This window comes from Dryobates pubescens, chromosome 4 (genome assembly GCF_014839835.1).
Source record: "Dryobates pubescens isolate bDryPub1 chromosome 4, bDryPub1.pri, whole genome shotgun sequence".
Taxonomy (NCBI): Eukaryota; Metazoa; Chordata; class Aves; order Piciformes; family Picidae; genus Dryobates; species Dryobates pubescens.
The window spans coordinates 8,928,041-8,946,151 of record NC_071615.1 but is presented as its reverse complement, the minus strand read 5'-3'; the positions used below and the strand labels follow the sequence as shown (position 1 = coordinate 8,946,151).

The 18,111-nt window shown below is 45.8% G+C and overlaps 1 protein-coding gene across 4 annotated transcripts in view; it reads left to right on the top strand.

The window, feature by feature from the left end:
• The first annotated feature begins 3,162 nt into the window (after positions 1-3,162).
• XYLT1 (xylosyltransferase 1) overlaps positions 3,163-18,111 on the top strand; it is a 175,585-nt gene continuing 160,636 nt past the window's right edge. For all 4 annotated transcript variants that reach the window (XM_054180430.1, XM_054180428.1, XM_054180427.1 and 1 more), the window contains exon 1: positions 3,163-3,442. In XM_054180430.1, coding sequence (XP_054036405.1) covers positions 3,212-3,442 — 231 coding nt within the window. In that variant the 5' untranslated portion in view covers positions 3,163-3,211. The remainder of the gene's footprint in view (positions 3,443-18,111) is intronic.

The window sequence follows — 18,111 nt, the reverse complement described above, 5'->3', positions numbered from 1 at the left end:
ACCTCAAGTGAAGGCTGCATGGGGCAACCACCTGCAAAGACCACAAGTTCCTTTTGAAGGGAAAGGCATTTAATCCCAAGCAGAATCCACTTCTGGTTAGTATTCATCAGCAGATTTGCTTGAGTGTATTTATAATACCCAATTATTTGATTGCTTGGAATAAATTTTATCCATCAACTTCCTGAGCTGTGCAGACCCTTGTCGGAATATTCAAGAACACTTTGACTCCTCCTTGGTTTTTTGTTCAAACATATCGCTTCACTGTGCTGTGACCAGAAAATGTGATGCATGTGCAACTGATGTGGAAGCCTGGCACTGTCAGAGTTTGTTATCACAAGCTCCCTGCCCAAAAGGAGCACCATCACCACAGATGGCAGAACAGGACACTGACCCATCGTGTGAACCAAAGGCCAGCCAGATGATGCTCAGCCTCACACAGACAGCAGCCTTGCAAGGCTAACTTTCCTGGAAGCTATTAACAATGTATTTTGACTATGTACAGAGACAGCTTGAAGTCAGTTGCACTGACTGTGGCCCTGTTTGAAACTGTGGGCGTGTTTTTGGGCCTGATTCAGATCTCACTACTATACGTCAGGAGTAACTGCGTTGTGCTGGTGGCTTTACAACAGGACATATTTACTATGAAGTGAGTATCCAACAGCATCAGAGGACAGTACACATTTAGAGAGCCCAGGAACTGTCACGTATGGAACATGGTTTTGAGGATACAGTTCTGCACTGGAGACTGAAAATTCCTGTGTCAGGAACAATTCTTAACCTCATTCTTCCATCAGATCACAAGACTATTATTAAAAATTGTGATATTAGAAAGCCTGCTAAATGCATCAGGCCCTTGTCTTTAAAGCTAAATACTTGCACAATGCTTCATACCACTGACCTGCCACATACTACATCTGCTTCTGCAGCACTGCCACAGAAGACACCACCAGTGAAATTTTGTTTGTAGCCTCTCTGGATCACGAGGAGCATTCACTTAATAAAGGATGCTTCTGAATCCTACTATTTGTTTCATTGTTCTTCAGATCAGGAACTAAAGCACTTCCAATGCAAACAAAATTCAGCTGGTCTGTGCAAACGCTGCGTGGCTGTCATTCACAAAAAGCAACTATCCTTATCAGAAGAAATTATTTTTCAACTTGGGATTTGGTTTGTCAAGTGGAATTAGGCTTACTAAAAGAGGCACTGTGCAGGCAGATGAAAAAAAATCTCCCTACTTCACTATCATCAGATAATGAGATCTTTCAGATTAGAAAGTCGATGGCAGCATTGGAGAAAAATGCAGCTGAAGTCATGCATTATGTACACTTTTTGAGACACTGGGCTTTTAATTACGGTTACCTTGAGCTTGTGGCTGGTGTTTGCAGTTGCGTTTGCCTGTGGCTGCAAACCTCGCAGGGCTGTGGTGCTGCACCTTGCTCTTGTTCTCATTCAGCTGAGGCCAAGCACTGCCAGAAACCCTTTTGCTGTGGGAAAAAAAAATCTTAGGCTTAGGGAATTTGAACCGTTTTTGCCTATGAAATGGTTTGCACACATTGGTGTGCCATCTGTGGGGGTTGCTGTTCACAAGATGGGAGGAAATGACTGTTTTTAAATGTGTACCTTGTGCTGCAAGCACTCAGACCACCTAGCCATTGGCAGGGCCTGCACAGACTGAAGGTGCCACAGACTGAATATCGCATTCAGGTCTACTTTGAGCAGAGTCACAGAATCACAGAATGTTTAGAATACATAGAATAGAATACATAGAATAAACCAATGGTAGGCATTGAAAGAGACTGCTGAAGACCATCTAGTCCAACCTCCCTGCCAGGGCAGGATCACCTAGAGGAAATCACACAGGAACGTGTGCAGGCAGGTTTTGAATGCCTCCAGAGACAAGAGATTCTGCAGCCTCTCTAGGCAGCCAGTTCCAGTGCTCTGCAACCTTCAAAGGGGAAAATGTTACGTGGTTTACATGGAACCTCCTGTGCTGCGGATCACATCCATTGCCCCTTGTCCTGTCACTGAACACCACTGAGAAGAGTCTGGCTCCATCTTTCTGACATGGACTCTGATTCAATGATTAATGAGATCCCCCATCAGTCATCCTTTTTTCCCGGTTAAACAGTGACAGGTCTCTCAGCCTTTCACTAAGTAGATGTTCCAGTCCCCTAATCATCCTAGCGGCTCTCCACTGGACTCTCTCCAGTAGTTCCATGTCCTTGAACAGGGGAGCCCAGACCTGGACCGGGTATCCCAGATGAGGCCACACCAGGGCAGAGCAGAGAGGTAGGAGCAACAGCCTTGCAATAGCACGGACTGGTCAACAGCTACATGGCCGGCAGCTAGATGGCAGGGCAATTTACGAGTATACTGGGGGTTATGAATAAGCTGTGGAAGTCTGACAACTTAGACACCAAATTTCCTTCCATTAAGGAATTCAAGCTGCTCTGCCATTTTTAATGAGGCTAGCCAAAGCAAGAAAAACAAACCAACCAACCATCTGAAACGACTGCCGGCCAGTTCAGTGTGAATGGGCTCCAAGTCAGCTAGGAAAAACAAAAACCAACCAAACCATAATGATGGTGATGGAAAATGGACCAAGTACCAGCTTTTACAGAGAAATCCTCTGCCAGTTGGGAGCGCGGGAAGGCGAGAACCGGGACTGGAGCGATGGGCACCTTCTGCCCAGTTCCTGGCCTCCTGACCGGTTCTCGCTTGCCGGCGCGGCAGTTTTCCTTCAGAAGATGGCACTCGCCTGCCGCCCCCTTCTCTTCTCTTCCCTTCCCCTCTCCTCTCCCGCCCTCCCGCCCGCCGTGAGGCACGGAGCGGCCCCGGTCCGGCCCCTTCCCCTCGTACAAGGCCGGGGACTGCTTGCTTGCTTGCTTGCTTGCTTGCCCGCCAGCAGCAGCCGCCCCCACTGCAGCTCCTCCTCCGTCTTCAACCCACCCTTCTCTTCCCCCTCCTTCCTCTTCCTCCCTCTTTCTCCGCCAACCCCACCCCTCGCCCCGGGCTGGCCCGGCCGCGAGCTGCGGCTCCGCGAGGGCTCCCCGCCGGCTTCCCCCATCCCCACACGCCGCGCACACCTCCTCCTCCCGCCCTCCCTTCTTCCCCACCTCCGCCCTCCTCCTGCTGACGTCTGGCTCTGCCCGGCTGAAAACTCTGTGCCGCGGCGGATGCGGCGGCTCTCGGGAGCGCGGCAGCAGCGAAGATGGTGGCCGCTCCGTGCGCCCGGCGGCTGGCGCGGCGCTCCCGCTCGGCGCTGGTGGCGGCGCTCACCGTGCTGCTGCTGCAGACCCTCCTCGTCTGGAATTTCACCTCTCTCGACGCCGGCGAGGAGCAGAGCGGAGGCGCCGCCGGCCGCGAGAAGCGAGACCGCGGCGGAGAGCAGCGGGCGCACCCGCAGCGCCGCGGACCCTCGGCGCCGCACGGCAAGGCGATGGTAGGCACGGGCGGGCGGCGGGAGGGGTAGCTGCTGCGCCCCTGTCTCAAGGCGCTCGTCTGCACTTCAGCGGAGGGGGCTGCCCGGGAGGCGCGGGGAAGTTTCGGCTAGCGAGGCGCGGCCGCCCGGCACTCGGCGTCCCCTCGGCCTCGCGTGGGCGTCCCCCGCCGCCGTGCAGGTGCAGGGGTGCGGGTCCGATCTCGCCGCAGGGGGTCCTGGCTGCCGGCGGCCCCGTCACGGCAGGTGGTGGAGGGGCCGGTGGCGGGAGCGCCCAGCAGCCGCAGCTGATCCTTGTTTCTGCCTGATGCCCCTTCGGCACTGCCTGCCGCTGCAGCGGGCGTTTCAGCATCCCCGAACTTCGCTGAGAGCCGCCTGCCCCATCCCTTGCTGGAAGCTGCACAGGCTCTGTGCTGTGCTGCACAGCTCCGTCAGGCCCAGTAGGTGACAGGCAAAGAAATCTAATGCAATCGTTCTGTTAACCGCTAAAAACTCAAGGATACTGAAGCAGTGTCCTCTTGCCCTGTCTCTTATTTTCGTTTGCAAACTCCCTTTTTCGTTTAAGTGACCCAGGCCTGGAACCGCAGCGGGTTGCAAGGCTGGCCTTATTTAAGTTGCGTTTCCGAATTTTCTAATAGGTGCATAAAAAAGCATACCGAGAGACTTCTTGGTCAGTTAAAGCAAGCCTCAGAAATACACGTTGGCATGTGCCACTGCTGTGTAGTATTCATCAGCTCAAGAGAAGCTTCCTTTGGTTTTCTCTTAATTCTTTTAGCATTCGGCTTACCATAAGTAAGTGTTGCCTCTTGAAATATGCATGTGCATTTTTGTCTATTTCTGTTTACATCTTGAAAGAGAAAGCAAGAGCCTGGGGCTCAGAGATGATTTATTCTCATAAATGACTGTGGGTGTTTCAGCCACAGAAAAGGCTGCAGAGAACTGTGCCCTGGGCACATGAGTGCTCTGTCTCTGACATTTGGGATAACTGTTCTGAAAGGTGGTGCATACCCATCCAGCTGTGCTTTCTATATGTGAAAATTAAAGTTCTTGCTTCCTGAGTTCAATTTTTGTCTCTATATGCAGTCTTATCTTGGTGCTTGCTGTGTTCGTAAGTGTAACTGTTTAGGCTCCACTGATTTTGCCGTCTGCCTCTTTTCCTGTTCTATTTCTCTTCTATTCTTCTGTCCCATTCTTTTACAGATATTTTCCTTCTGGTCTCTCCACTGTGGTTTATCAAAGACTGGAGGGTGCTGAACTCTGGGCAGGAGGGGGGCCGGGAGAGGGCAGGCTGCACCTGGCACTCCAGCCCTGCTACCCAGCTCACTAGGCTTTCTAGGAAATAATCCTCTTCCGTGGGCTCCAGGGCACTGTCAGAACAAGTACAGTTAGGAGTTGTCCTGCAAATGGCCTGGCACAGGGTCTGGTTTGTGCCCGGTGCATTGGAACAAGTGCCAAGTTCAGGGCTGAGAGCTAATTGTTTCTGAGCTGGTGACATGCAGATGTAGAATATGATTATTGTGATGCTGGCAGTTATGAATCATGCCTTTGTGCATACAGATTTGATCAAAGACCTAAAGATGGAGCACTGGGGTTCCAAATAGAAAACATGTTTTAAAACACGTGGAGTGTACCTGTGTACCTTTTGTTAGCTAAATGACTAGTGTGGAGCACACTGGGCTGTCCCACAGTGTCTGGCACTGGTAGTAAAAAAACCAGCAAACCAACGACGCTCAAGACTAGCGGCAGAGTGCTTGACAACGCCTTGTTAAGAGGTGATTTGGCAACACTTCTTCGAGATGACTTTATGGTACTTGTGGCTTTGCTTAACCTACACACTGGGAAGTGGCTATCATCCTTAACGCTACTTTAATCAGAATACAAAACCTCACACTTAAGCATCCGTCTATTGATTAGAATGTGTGCTTGGTGGAAATGTGATAGGGAAATTGGATTTGTGCAGGTTTCTGCCCTAACAACCTGGCAGCTTGCTTAAATTGGTAGGTGAAATTCTCAGGCACTCCTGACATGCAAATGCTGATTTACCTAGCCCTACTTATGATGCCTGTCTCTGAGGCAGGCCCAGGTTTGATTTCTGGCTGAACTCATGAGGAAAATCTGTGTAATAGGATTGCACAATACAGAATCGGTGTGCATGGAGTTTTCATTTTGTGGTGGCTTTTTTTTTGTTCTTGTTGGGTTTTTTTGGTGTGTTTTTTAATGTGGCTTTGTTTCCACATTAAAATGCAATTTCTATAATGTCCATGCAAAGTTATTATCATTCTCAGTCCAAGTTTCCCATACTTTGTGTGTGTCAGATTGTTTTGCAACAGTTGGTGAAGCTGGCTGGTGTGAATACAGTAGTCTCATTGTATCCAAGTGCCTTTTGGGTAAGTGCATCCCAGACCCTTCAAGGATTTTTTTTTTCTTTCCAGGATTTCTCAGTTTTACATTTCAACCAAAAAATAATAGCAATTTCAATGTGTCTTTGGTCTTGTTATTGGAACGCTGTGTTTAATATATCTTTGCAGAGTATTTTCTCAAGAGGCTGCTAAGTGCCTGTGATGTAGAACTTGATTACGTTTTCAACTTCGAAGAGTCTTTACCACCTGGACACCCCACTAACTGCCTTTGTAAGACTCTCTATACTAAATAGTTAGGCAAAGCAGATTTTGGACCCTTTTCAGAACACAGTGCTTCTCAAATGTGTGTCTGAAGGTTGCCATTTGAGGGTACAGTGGTTTTATTTAGCTTGGTTTTTCTTCGGTCTATGTATAAGACTGAAATGGTGGCAGGTGTTTTACTTTACTGAGCCGGACATCAGCGTGGGAGGATTTGGTAATTTTGTGTCTGTGGAAGAAGAAATGCAATCCTGTGAACCAGGTGTGTAAGAGGTATTGAGACTTGTATTAAATGCTGTCAGGTGTGAGCAATAAGCATTTCATCTGGGAAGTGAGCTCTCACCAGAGTAAAAAGCATTGCCGCTGTACCTGTGCATGACTGAATGTGAATTGCCAACTTGGCAGGAAGAAACAGTTTTGAATTGAGCTACTTTGCAACTGAAAACATTTGCTGTGATAGTTCCTCTGGCCAACTACATCTGGAGTATTCATTACTCATGAGAAGGTTCCTGCAGTTGGTCCACATTTAGTTAAACCAGCTTATGGAGATCTTTAAAGAAGGATCAGCTGTATGAGTAGCAGTGATTTTAGTGGGTACTTGCAACCATGTATGATTTTTGCAGTGGTTCACCAGCACCCTTTGCACAAGCTTTATTCATTTTAGCAAAACTCAAGCATTGAGAGCATGGAAGAATTAAGCTACCTTTTGAGAAAGGATCGATTTTGATGTGAAAGTATTTGAAAAGTATGCAACAGCTCTTTGCTGCTTGAGTTCAGGCTTTTTTAATGCTGCCTGCTAGCAATGGTGGAGGGGCTTGTTGGTGGATGTTGTGTTGGGAGCCCAAAGGGAAGAAAAAGGTATGCAAATCCCTGCTTCAGGACTGCTGTTGGTGAGAGGGATGTGAGAGCAGAGCATCTACTGTGGTCTTAACTCACTCACAGTGCTGCGCTGAGAGGCAGTTGAGTGTCTCAGTGATGTGCTCATGCTGCCTGTTTGTGGCCTCTGCCTTGGCATTAGACATTGAAGGCTATGCCTGTGGGTATGTAATTCTCCCTCAGGCCTCATGACAATGTCAGATTTTCACTATTGCCTGCCTGACCATCAAGCAGAAATGCCAGTGCATTGTTACTTTGTCAGCTGAGTGAAATATAACTCTTGTTTGCTGGTGTGGGATCAAAGCAGTTCTTCAGTCTGCAATCCTGTGTGTTCATTTGAATGAAATGGCATGTTCCTTTCAGCAGGAGGGCAGCAGAGGAGCCAGACAGAGCTGTCCATAGCTCGACGTGTTCTCTACTGTAATGTGAAAAGAAAGTGTGATGTTTGGGGGTGGGGGCAATGAGGATTATCTGCTTTAACTCCAAGCAAAAGTTAAGCCAGGGAGGACAGTTCTGAGGATCACTAGTGCCTCTCTTCCTTGGGTTTATTTCTGTAGTGGAAGTTGTGGTGGTACTTCTCCTGGGAGTGTGGAGAGTTGTGCTAAGTCCATTGCTTCTCCATCCTGAAGGTGCTCAGGCAACTTATGTTTCTTACTTGTTCCTTCTTGTCTTTGTTCCTTCCTGGTCACTTCCTGCTGATGCACTCTGAGCTGCACCAAACTGAAGATGCAAGAAGCAGAAAGTGGTTATGTGTGCCCAAGCTTTGTAATACCTGTTGGTTACCAAAACTAGCAAATGCTTCCATCTACTCCTCTGAGACAGCAAGACAGCAGCAACTCTAATGCTGGAGAAAATGAGGGGAAAGAAAACCCGGGAAACTTTGCTGCAGTTTATCTGAATTCTATGCATTAAATATTTCCCTCACCTTTTCCAAATCCTCTCCTAAAGTAAGAGTGGTGCAGAATTCATCTTGTGTAGCAAGCTTGGTGGTTGGATTTTTTTTTTTCCTTTTTCCTTTTTTTTTTCTTTTTCAGAAAACAGGCTATTGTTCTTTTGGAGAGTATTTATCCCTCTAATGTTTCCCAGTGCTGTTCTGCCAGCAACAAATGCACATCTCAGACCTCCCCTCTGCCTAGCATCAGTGCATTATCTATGTGGGAGGTACTCAACAAGTGAGTTTCTGCATGGCACACAGGTTTCAGAATAGCACCTGCACTGAAGCACTGGGGTGGTAACAAGGTGGGCATTAAAGGAGAGCTTGTGCCTTGGGCAAAGAACTGGGCTACCACTGGAAGACTCGGTCTAGTTGCTGGGGCTTGGCTCTACAAAGTTGCACTTAAGCATGAAGTATTCTGTTAAGATCCAGAAAACAAAAGCTATTTCAAGGAAAAAAAGAGTTATTTCACCCCTAATTTACCCTTTTTGCTGACATTGGTGAATATATTGGTTCCATGTATGATGGATGGTACCAGATGGTACCTATTTAAACATCTTCTCTAAGCAGCTTGACGATGTAGGTATGTGGCCTCTGAACAGAAGAAATGAAAGGAGAAGGGCTTTCTGGAAAATTTCCAGACCTGGAAGGTGCAAGGGAGCTTAAAGGGAGCTAATTGTTTGTGTGTTAAAGGTGATTCCAGTGCGAATGGAACTCTGGAAGCTGGGTCCTCACTCATTTTATCTGGTCTCAGTGAAACAACTTAGCTAGGGTACCTTAGATGATGAATATAGTCAATGACTTAGAGCAAAAAAAGGATACATTTCTTAGAGAATGGGTCTGTGGCACTGACCATTAAGTAGGGTTTTGCTTGTTAACAGGAGCTTAATTGTGCTGCAGTACAGCTTAAATAACTATTGAAAAGGAGAATGGAAACAACTAACCGTTTCCTGATGGGAAAGGGGGGAGACAGTGCATCTGCATCTAGAAGCTGCATAATGATTTTAACAAAGTCTTAGCACTTAACAAGGCACATGTTAATATAGCAAACAAATCTTTTCAGTGACAGAGAACTAACATATGCATTATTTAAGAAGAGTATTAGCACCAGATTAGATTGATGGACTCCTGCAGCAGTTGCCTCCTTAAGCATCTTCTCTGTGGGGATGTGGGAAGGTATTACATGAAGTGGATCTGTGTTAATTGGTTACGCCATCGGAAGTCTTTTTCAGGCCACCAGTGTATTTTTTGTTGAGTTGTTTTATTTATGCTTTTAATGTATGATGGGATTTTGCAGATGTTCCCTTTGAAATAGAGTTTTTGGTGTGGCTTTTTTAGCAGGAGAAGACCAGCTGTTGTACAGGAGGCATACAAATCCCATTTACTTCTTGTCAGCTATTGCAGAATGGGTACTTCTTGGTGTAAAAGGCCCTCACTACCTCCTGTGTGGCTGAGCTGTAGGGAGAAATATTTTTTGCTATTTTTTTCCCTTCAGCACTGAAAGTCAATGATATCTGATACAGCATCTTATTAGGGCTTGGTGAAGCGGCAGGAGCACAATGAAAGCATGAAGTAAACTTAATTTGCAGAAACAGTCAAATGACATAACCTCAAGGATTTATTTCAATCAAATGCTTCCTGATTTTTGCATTACAGTGTTAAAATTAGGTCTGACACGTCACTGGAGCTTTTACAGTGACTCTTTAAATGGGATACAGTGTCCTGTATTTTTCCTTCTAAAGTGGGTTGTTGGGGTGTCCGATTTGGGCGGATGCAGGAGCATCCCTGCAGGAATGCTTGTGGGATGCTCAGGTGTTGGTGTCTGTAACTGCTTGTGTTGGTGCTCTTTGATGAGCAGCACTTTCAAGTGGTTTAGCCTGATTTTTAGGCTTGGGAACCTCAGCCCCTCTTCATTTTTATAACAAATGGTAAGCCTTTAATGCTGTGCCACAGAGTACATGCTGAACAGGAGAGTGTCCTCTGGGAGCAGGGAATGTCAGAGTCCTGCTTGCTTTCTCCCATCAGTAACCTCTTGGCATCTGCAGCAAAGTGTTTAGAGCCACATAGCTAAAAGCAACACGTAGTTTAGGGGGTTTCAATTGTTCACTGTCCAGTCTGGTCTGCTTTAGTCTGATGATTGTATGCTGGTGTTTTCACCTCCAGGGGAGCTGAGCTCTGGTAATTTCCAGCTGTATTTGTCCCTTTTAGGTTTGGTGCTGCTGACTGAGGCTGTCCCCTTTTGGGTGCTTAAGACCTGACTGAATCTCTCAAACTCTGGGGTGCTTAATTCAGGCAGTCTAAGACCTTCTAATTTATGGAGAGAGATGAGTGCCTCCAGAAGGCAATTCAGCTCATTTGAGGTCTGAATCTCTGCACAAGCCTGCTCCTCTGTGCCAATGAGGGAGAGGTGCCATGGCAGCGATGCCCAGATACTTGCTGTGCTGTTGCAGGAATCCAGGTCTGGCGTTTCTCTTCCCTAGTCTGCAGCGTGTTTTATTAACTTCCCACACAGAAGTGGTGTAGGTTTGAAGTAATCAGTCCTTGTGAAGTCGTTTGAGATCTTCAGCAAAGAGTGGGACCAGCTCGTCAGCTGCTCTGTGTTGGCATAGCTCCATCATAGTCCGTACGGACCAGCTGAGGGCTCCGGACCCACAAATGTAATTATTGTTGTAATAATGGCGTCAACCAAGTAATCATTATTTTTACTCTCTCTTTTCATTTCAAAATGAGAAAATGATTTCCTCTCGGATCAGTGAAAGCAATTTACATTATGCACAATAATGGTCTACATGGAAATATAATTATTATTCGTTTGTGTGGCACCATCTGGGCACTAGAAGCTTTACAGACGTGTGTGAGGAAAGGTCCCTGCCTTGAAGAGCTTCCAGGCTGCACAGCATTTATAACTGTTAGTACTCAACAGGAGTCATCAGTGTAACTTTTGCAGCATTGCCATCAGGAAGCTGTTCAGCACAGGACTTCTACAGACTCTTCTGTGATTTTTTTTTTCACTCGCCTATCACAATTTTGCTGTGATTGGCACTCTGCAGCCTAAAGGCAGGATGAGTCAATGGACTGATTAGTGTGGATGGATCCAGAAAGAAATCAGCAAGAGGCTAGTATTACAAGCTGTTTTCAGGCAGGAAAAGGAGATTTCTAGGCTTCACTTGGATGTGGAAGATGGTCTTGATGCCTTTTAGACCAGTGCCTCCTGCGGAGTTACTCCCAAGCTTTACATCTGATAGAGCACTGAGTGCTTTACTGCCTTTGAGTATAAAGTAGAAGTGAAGAGACCAGGATAGAAAAATTGAGCAACATGTGACCTTGCCTAAACATATAGATATGATGTAACCTTGCAAAGTACATGCTTTTATGTGAAGTACCAAAAGGGTCAGTGAAGGACACTTAAATCATGTGACTTCTTATTTTTAGAGATGATTAGAGGATTCCTCCAGGGGATGAACTATTTATAGCATGCCTATAATTGGCTGCTTGGTTGCTTGTTTTGTTTTCTTTTTGTGTTGGTGTGGGGTTTTTTTTCTTAGTTTCTCTTCTTTGTCTGTGTGTGTGTGTGGTAATGAAATTAAACTTCACAATGAATGAATATCAGCTTAGTGACAAAAGTTAGCTAGAAAAGATTTCAAACTAGTGTGTGGTTGAGTCTGAGGTCAGATCTTGAATGCTTCCCACATACATTGTGTTTTCAAGCTACTACTCTTAGTGCTGTTCTGTTATATTATTAGAGAGTAAGTGGGATGCTTCTTTAAAACACTCTGTAAAGCTGAATGACACTGCAAACCTTAGTTCCTGGATTTGGTTGAATGAGTCATGTATGCTCAGTTTTACTTCATACTACAGCCTTTGCTTGCCCTTGACATGCACTTTTGTGGTGCAGTTGTGCTGGTGGAGTCCGAGAGCATTTTGATTCGAGCTGATGCTATTTGCTGACTTTGCTGTATGGTGAGTTTTGGATTTCATGCTCTCTGAATTTCTGAGAGGTTGTCTGTTTTGTTCTTAAAACTCAGCCTGTTTGTAGTTGTCTTTGTTCTTTGTAGTTGCATTCAGGAGGACACGTGGTTGAGTTAAAATGTCTCTGAAAGAAAAAGTGGTGGAGGTTGTGGCTGTGTTGTCTAAAGTCAAACGAGTTCCCTGAAAGTGCATCCAGGCTCTTGACCCTTCCTTGGGAGGTGAGCAAACCAACCTGAGAAGTGATGTTTCTATGGCAAATCTGTGGCTCTTCAGAGACTTACAGCCACATGTCAGAGAGGCAAGTGGCGTCCTTGTGTCACACATTCTATCTGCAGGATGACAGCTGGCCACTGTTGATGGAGAGCCTCACAGCTGCCATGGCCATCCGTTATCTTTTTAACGTGGCCTGGCTGTGTACCTGGAGCTCTAACTAGTTAAATGGCCATCTGCTAACTATGGAATTTGAATTGGACTTCTGTGTAGAAATGAAGAGTTTCCAGAGGACTGGGGTCATCTTGAACAAACATGTGAAGGAAAAATGATCTGTTACCAAGCTAATATTACCTGGTAGAAGAAAAATACTCTCATGAAAAATGGCAGCTTGTTGCCTGCAAAGGTTCATGTTTGGGTAGGTGGAGATAAAACTAGGCATGCAACTATATGGACTGAAATGCCCACAGACTTGCTTGCTTATGCACTTAGAATGTTCTGTGAGTGTCTGACACAGATGTTTGAATATATGTAGATATGGACTCAGGTGGCTACCTTAAGGCATGTAAGTTCATCACCTTGGCATACAGGGTGTAAAACTCAAGCAAACAAGCAGAAGAGGAGTCAGTGTAGTAAACAAAGCTGTTAGTGTGTATACACTAGGAGAATAATAATACTTTGCACAGCTACTGTGCCTGCAATTGCTTACATTTTGGCATGCACTGGAATTGAGTTTAGTCACTCAGCTGCATAAATAGAAACTTGGAGGTGCTGTCTGCTAGCAGCAGTACATGGAGCAGCACCTCAGCCATGAGCCAGCTTTTTTGGCAGCCTTACAAGAAAAGATGTGCAAGTTTTCAGTGCAATATTTTGATAAGTCACTGGTTCCTATTAAAATAATAATTATGGTGATAATTATAACTGTAGTTGGCTCTGACTGAGCTGCTAAGTGAGTAGGGGGCGGCAGGAGGAGGATTCTGAAATATTCTTGTAAACCCATCAGCATCCTGCTCCTTCAGCTCTGTGCACACAGAGGAGGACATTCATGTCTGTATTTCTGGCATGTTGTCTGCCAGTGCATGGTAGTGGCTGTGTGCTCCGTGGCTCCCCATGGGAGGGAGCTGGAGATTCCTGCTCAGTCTGCCTCGCAGGCTGATCATCATCCCCGTGTTTGTATTCCTAATAGCAGAGATATGATCAAAATAGGTGATAGTATTTTGCAGCACTACAGTGATAAAACAGTGTAATGAGCTCATGGCTGTCTGGCTTTCTGTAGTTGGCACTGTGACATTTGCTGTGTCCGTGACTTCACGGCAAGATGATGCCATTGTGTTCCCAAAAGCCCAGATCAGGCCCTGATAACATTGAAACCACAGGAAGGTTTCTGTTAGCAGGTAGCACTCTAGCTGCAATGACACTTTCCTCAGCCTTTCTACTCCAATTCAGTATTAAACATTTACACCAGCCAGACTGCCCCTGCATGGCCTCCTGTGCTAAGTGACTGTGAGTGATTAATGACTGTTTATTAGAAAAAGATGGCCTCCAACACACTCATTTTCCAGTGACTTCCCCTCCTCACTCTCAGCCTTCATTTATAAAATAGGATATTTTTCTGTTAGTTTCTGTTTGTTTGTTGGGGGTTTTTTTAAGTTGATTTTTTTTCTCATCTCTGGATATCTAGGAAAAGCTGACAGCACTGGCCACTGCTTGCTTCTCCCTGTGTGAAGCTGCAGTGGGCATTTGGAATGTGAGTTTGCAGATGCTTGATCCCTTTCCTTAGGGCTTCATCAAAATGCCTCTTGAAATGGGCAGAAGGAGAGTTTAGGTTTTAAGTTGCAGGACAAGTTTCTTGCAAGAGAGGAGCATACGTGGGGGACGTTGGGAAGAAAATTAAGAGGTCAGCTGTAAAACGTCTGTGGGACCTCTGGGAGCACAATCAATTTGAAAATGGGATAAATCTAAATGCATTTATCACCCTTTCAGAGCACAGGAATTTTCCAGAAGTGATTCTCATAACAAGTGCTCGTTTTCAGAGGTGGCTGATGCAGAGGAAGTGCAAGGTTTGTTTGGCATTCTGGTAGGGTCACGTAGCTTGAGACTTCGGTTCTGCAGCTGCTGTGGGACCCATGGCTTTATGCACATATTCCACACAGCAGAATTTGGCCCAAAAGTACTTTATGTGGAAGTTAGGTTATAGGGTTTGTTTGCCTTTATACAGCCAAATACCTAAGTAAAAAAAGTGCTGTAGTAGAGTTCAGGGAAGTTTGACACAGTGCTTTAAGACAATTTGGGGCTTGTCCTTTTTAGTACCATCAGCACCCTGTCAGATGTCATGCTGTCAGAATGCTACCACCAGGATACTTCATTCTGTAGTTGAAGTCCTTCAGAGGATTTTCACTTTGTAGCTGTGTTGATGTAAATTTGCAGTAATTCTCATATCAAGGACCCATGTGGAGGAAAATAAGGCTCTCTCAGGTCAGTGGCCCTTCAAGGATCCTTTATTTGGACAGTATGGACATCTCAGTGACAGACGGAGAGCAGTTCTGTTGCTTTTGAAATGTCGCCGTAATTTTCTAGTGATTGTTCAACAGTCATACACTGTGCTTTAGATGATTTCTGCTTGTGGGCTATGTGTCACTTGGAAGGAAGAAGTCAAAGGAAACCCTTAAATTTCTTAATGTCCCTGATTCAACTTCTGGGCTGCATTTTCATTTTGGTTACCAGACCTAGCCAGGCTTTGATCTGAAGTCTGCTACCTAAACAAACCTCTTTAGTGCTCTGAAACCTCTGGTAGTCTGTGAGCAAGGTGCAGTTTGTTGTACTTGTTACATAATGTTTGTATTTTGTGGTTAGTTTAGTCATAGTCTTGTGTATTACCTTCCTCCTTGACCAATTCACTCCTGTTTCTGGAGGTTTTCTCAGTGGTTGCAGAAGCTGGTTCAAGTCCTAGTTTGACGTTGCTGGGAGTCACAGCATTGGCTTCAGTAGCTTAGGTGGGATTGTGTTGGTAGCACAGTAGCTTAGGAGGTGGATTAATGTAATTGCAGAGAAAAGTACTTCATGTCTCTATTAGACACTTGATAAGTAGTAACTGGGCTATAGGATGGTGTTTCTCCTTGGAATAAATTGGTGTGGGTTTGTTTTCCTTGCTTGCTGTCGTTGGCAAGCTGCTTTCTTCCCGAATTGTAGTTGCCCAGTTTGAAAGACTGGTTCCCATTTTTCTTACAATAACACTTGTGCAGCATTTGCCTGTTGTAGGCTGCCTGCAGGCAGCAAAATGTATTCCCCACTGTTTCAGTCTGTTAGGGTTAGGATGGCAGCGATGTAGATATGCTGTAGGAGTTTGAATCATCTCTTTAGTAGAGAGATGGTGGTTTGGTGGTTTTGGGGTTTCCTCCCTCCATGGTTACGAGGGTGAAATGCACTCAGAGCTCAAGTTTGTAAGTGATAAGCAGGCAGAGACAGGCATGCACACCTGTATTTTATTTTCAGGCACCCACACCTGTATTTTTCTTTTTTGTCTTCTTGCTCCTGATTCTCCCCATTCCACTGCAGAGCTGGGGAGAGGGAGTGGCTGCATAGTGCTTATTTGCTGGTGTTAAACCGTGGTTAGGTGACTGAGGAGACCATGTAGCAGTACTTTGCTGTGACAAATTCTTATTCCAATAGAGGTTCTGTGTTGGACCTGTGCCCACTGTTACCCCGTGCAGGTCTCCCAGAAACGGACGAGTTCTCTTTGCTTCAGAGTCTGGAATTTGAGCAAAAATAGTTGACAAAACAGTTGCCAGCCCTTAACCTACCTGGGTGGGTTGTGCTGTCATCTTTCCTGCCCCAAGAGACCCTGCTGCTTCAGCTGTCTGATAGATTGATTTGGTGGGATGGATGGTCCAGGTCTGGGCAGGGATGGTAACCACTTGCCAGATAGATTCTGTAGCTAGTGCTGTGGGCTGGGGTTGTGCCTGGCTGCCTCGCAGCAGCTGTTTCTGTTTCAGCGCAGTTGGTGGGAGGGAACTCATTTTATCTTCTTTCTGCTACATCTGTAATCAGGATAATTTTTCCATGAGCTGCACACATCTGTGGCCTAAAACCTGTGCTCAGCCTGGAGGTTGTCTATGGAAGCTGCTGTTTCCCAGAGCCTGGTGTTAGCTCACCATTAGCTGAAGCTTGTGCTGCTTCACTCTGGCACGGTTTGTTTTTAAGGATTCAACATCAATGTTTATGAAGTCCTTTGGTTGGCACAGATCAACATAAATACATTTGTCTTGTATTGATTCATGAACATTCCTATTGTACTGCAAGCCTAGTATTTCTTGTAGGATTGCCAATCTCCTTTAAGTAATCCTTTGGTATGTGTATGAAGGGGGGAAAAAACCACCCAGACACAGAAACCCCCTTTGGCCATTCCAGCTGCTGAGATGTGAGCCCTCAGTCCTTGAGAAAAAGCTTTTCTATTATCCCTAATGCTCTAAAGCTAGCTGAACAAACAAAGTGAACACAGATGTTTCCTTGCTGGTCATACAGTTCAGAAGACTACACCACTAAAGGCATTACTCAGCTGCAACTTAAACTTCTGTCTGCAGAAATCTGTTGACCAAACAGGTCAGGTTTGCTCAAGAAAACTTCCTGCAAAGTTGAGCAGGCTTGCTGAATAATACTTTTTGTGTTAGCAGTTTATTAACCACTTACTGAATTACCCAGCTGTGTTTAAACTAGCGAAAAAGCTGTGTTCTGACCCCATGCAGATGCTGTGAGGACACTGCAATGTGCTGCTGAGGTCTGCTCTGGGAGGACTGGGCTGAGCAGACATTGGTCTGCAGTTCTGAGGAGCAGCTCTTTGGCTCACGCTCAGTTGAAAGCAGACCCAGAATCAGCGCTGTGGAGAACCCCTCTTCAGGTGTTTTACTTCTGGCTAAACTCTGGTTATACCAATTTTAGCACCAAAGCAACCCCTTTTTACTGCACTCATCATGCTGCCTCCCTGCCTACTCTTTTGCAATTATTTTTCTCATTCAGGCAATTTTTTTCCAAGATTAAGATCTTTAGGTGTATAGAACCCAGTTTGATACAGGGGGGAAGGGGAAGCCAGAAACAATTCTTCAGTGAACCTGAGCCAGACATGCCCTGGGAGCTGAGGGAGCTTCCAAGGCGTCCTCATCTTAGCAGCTTCCACAGCTCACCAAACTCTGAGGTCATGGTTTGTGTAGTAGGGCAGGTGTATGTTAAGGCCTTAAGGCAAGCCTGGACCATCTATACCTTGCTTGCCACTACAGGATCTGCTGTTGTGCTTAAAAAATAATGATTACTTTCTTGGTATGTATGTGTCAGAACTTATGTTTTAATAAGTATTTCAGAATAGGTTCTGTGTCCAGTTCTGGGCCCCTCGGGTTAGGAAAGATGTTGAGTTGCTGGAATGTGTCCAGAGAAGGGCAACAAAGCTGGGGAGGGGTTTGGAGCACAAACCCTGAGGGAGAGGCTGAGGGAGCTGGGGTTGCTTAGCCTGGAGAGGAGGAGGCTCAGGGAAGACCTTATTGCTCTCTGCAACTACCTGAAGGGAAGTTGTAACCAGGTGGAGGTCGGTCTCTTCTCCCAGGCAACCAGCACCAGAACAAGAGGCCACAGTCTCAAGCTGCACCAGGGGAGGTTTAGGCTGGATGTTAGGAAGAAGTTCTTCATGGGAAGAGTGATTTGCCATTGGAATGACCTGCCCAGGGAGGTGCTGGAGTCACCATCCCTGGCAGTTTTTAAGAAGAGACTGGATGAAGCACTTAGTGCCATGGTTTAGTTGATTAGATAGTGTTGGGTGATAGGTTGGACTTGATCTTGAAGGTCTTTTCCAACCTGGTCTGGTCTATTCTATTCTAGGACTTTAGAAGTATCAGTTGCTATTGGAAGGAAGCTAAATAGTCACCTACCTCATGAACTGTTAGAAAGAACCCATGTGAGATGATACTACCTCAAAGCTGCTGATTTCTGTTAGTACTGCATCAACTCCTGTCTCTTCTTGGTATCTATTGTTGAATCCTCAACTCCCTTTTTGTTGGAAATCTACTCCTTCATTCTAACAT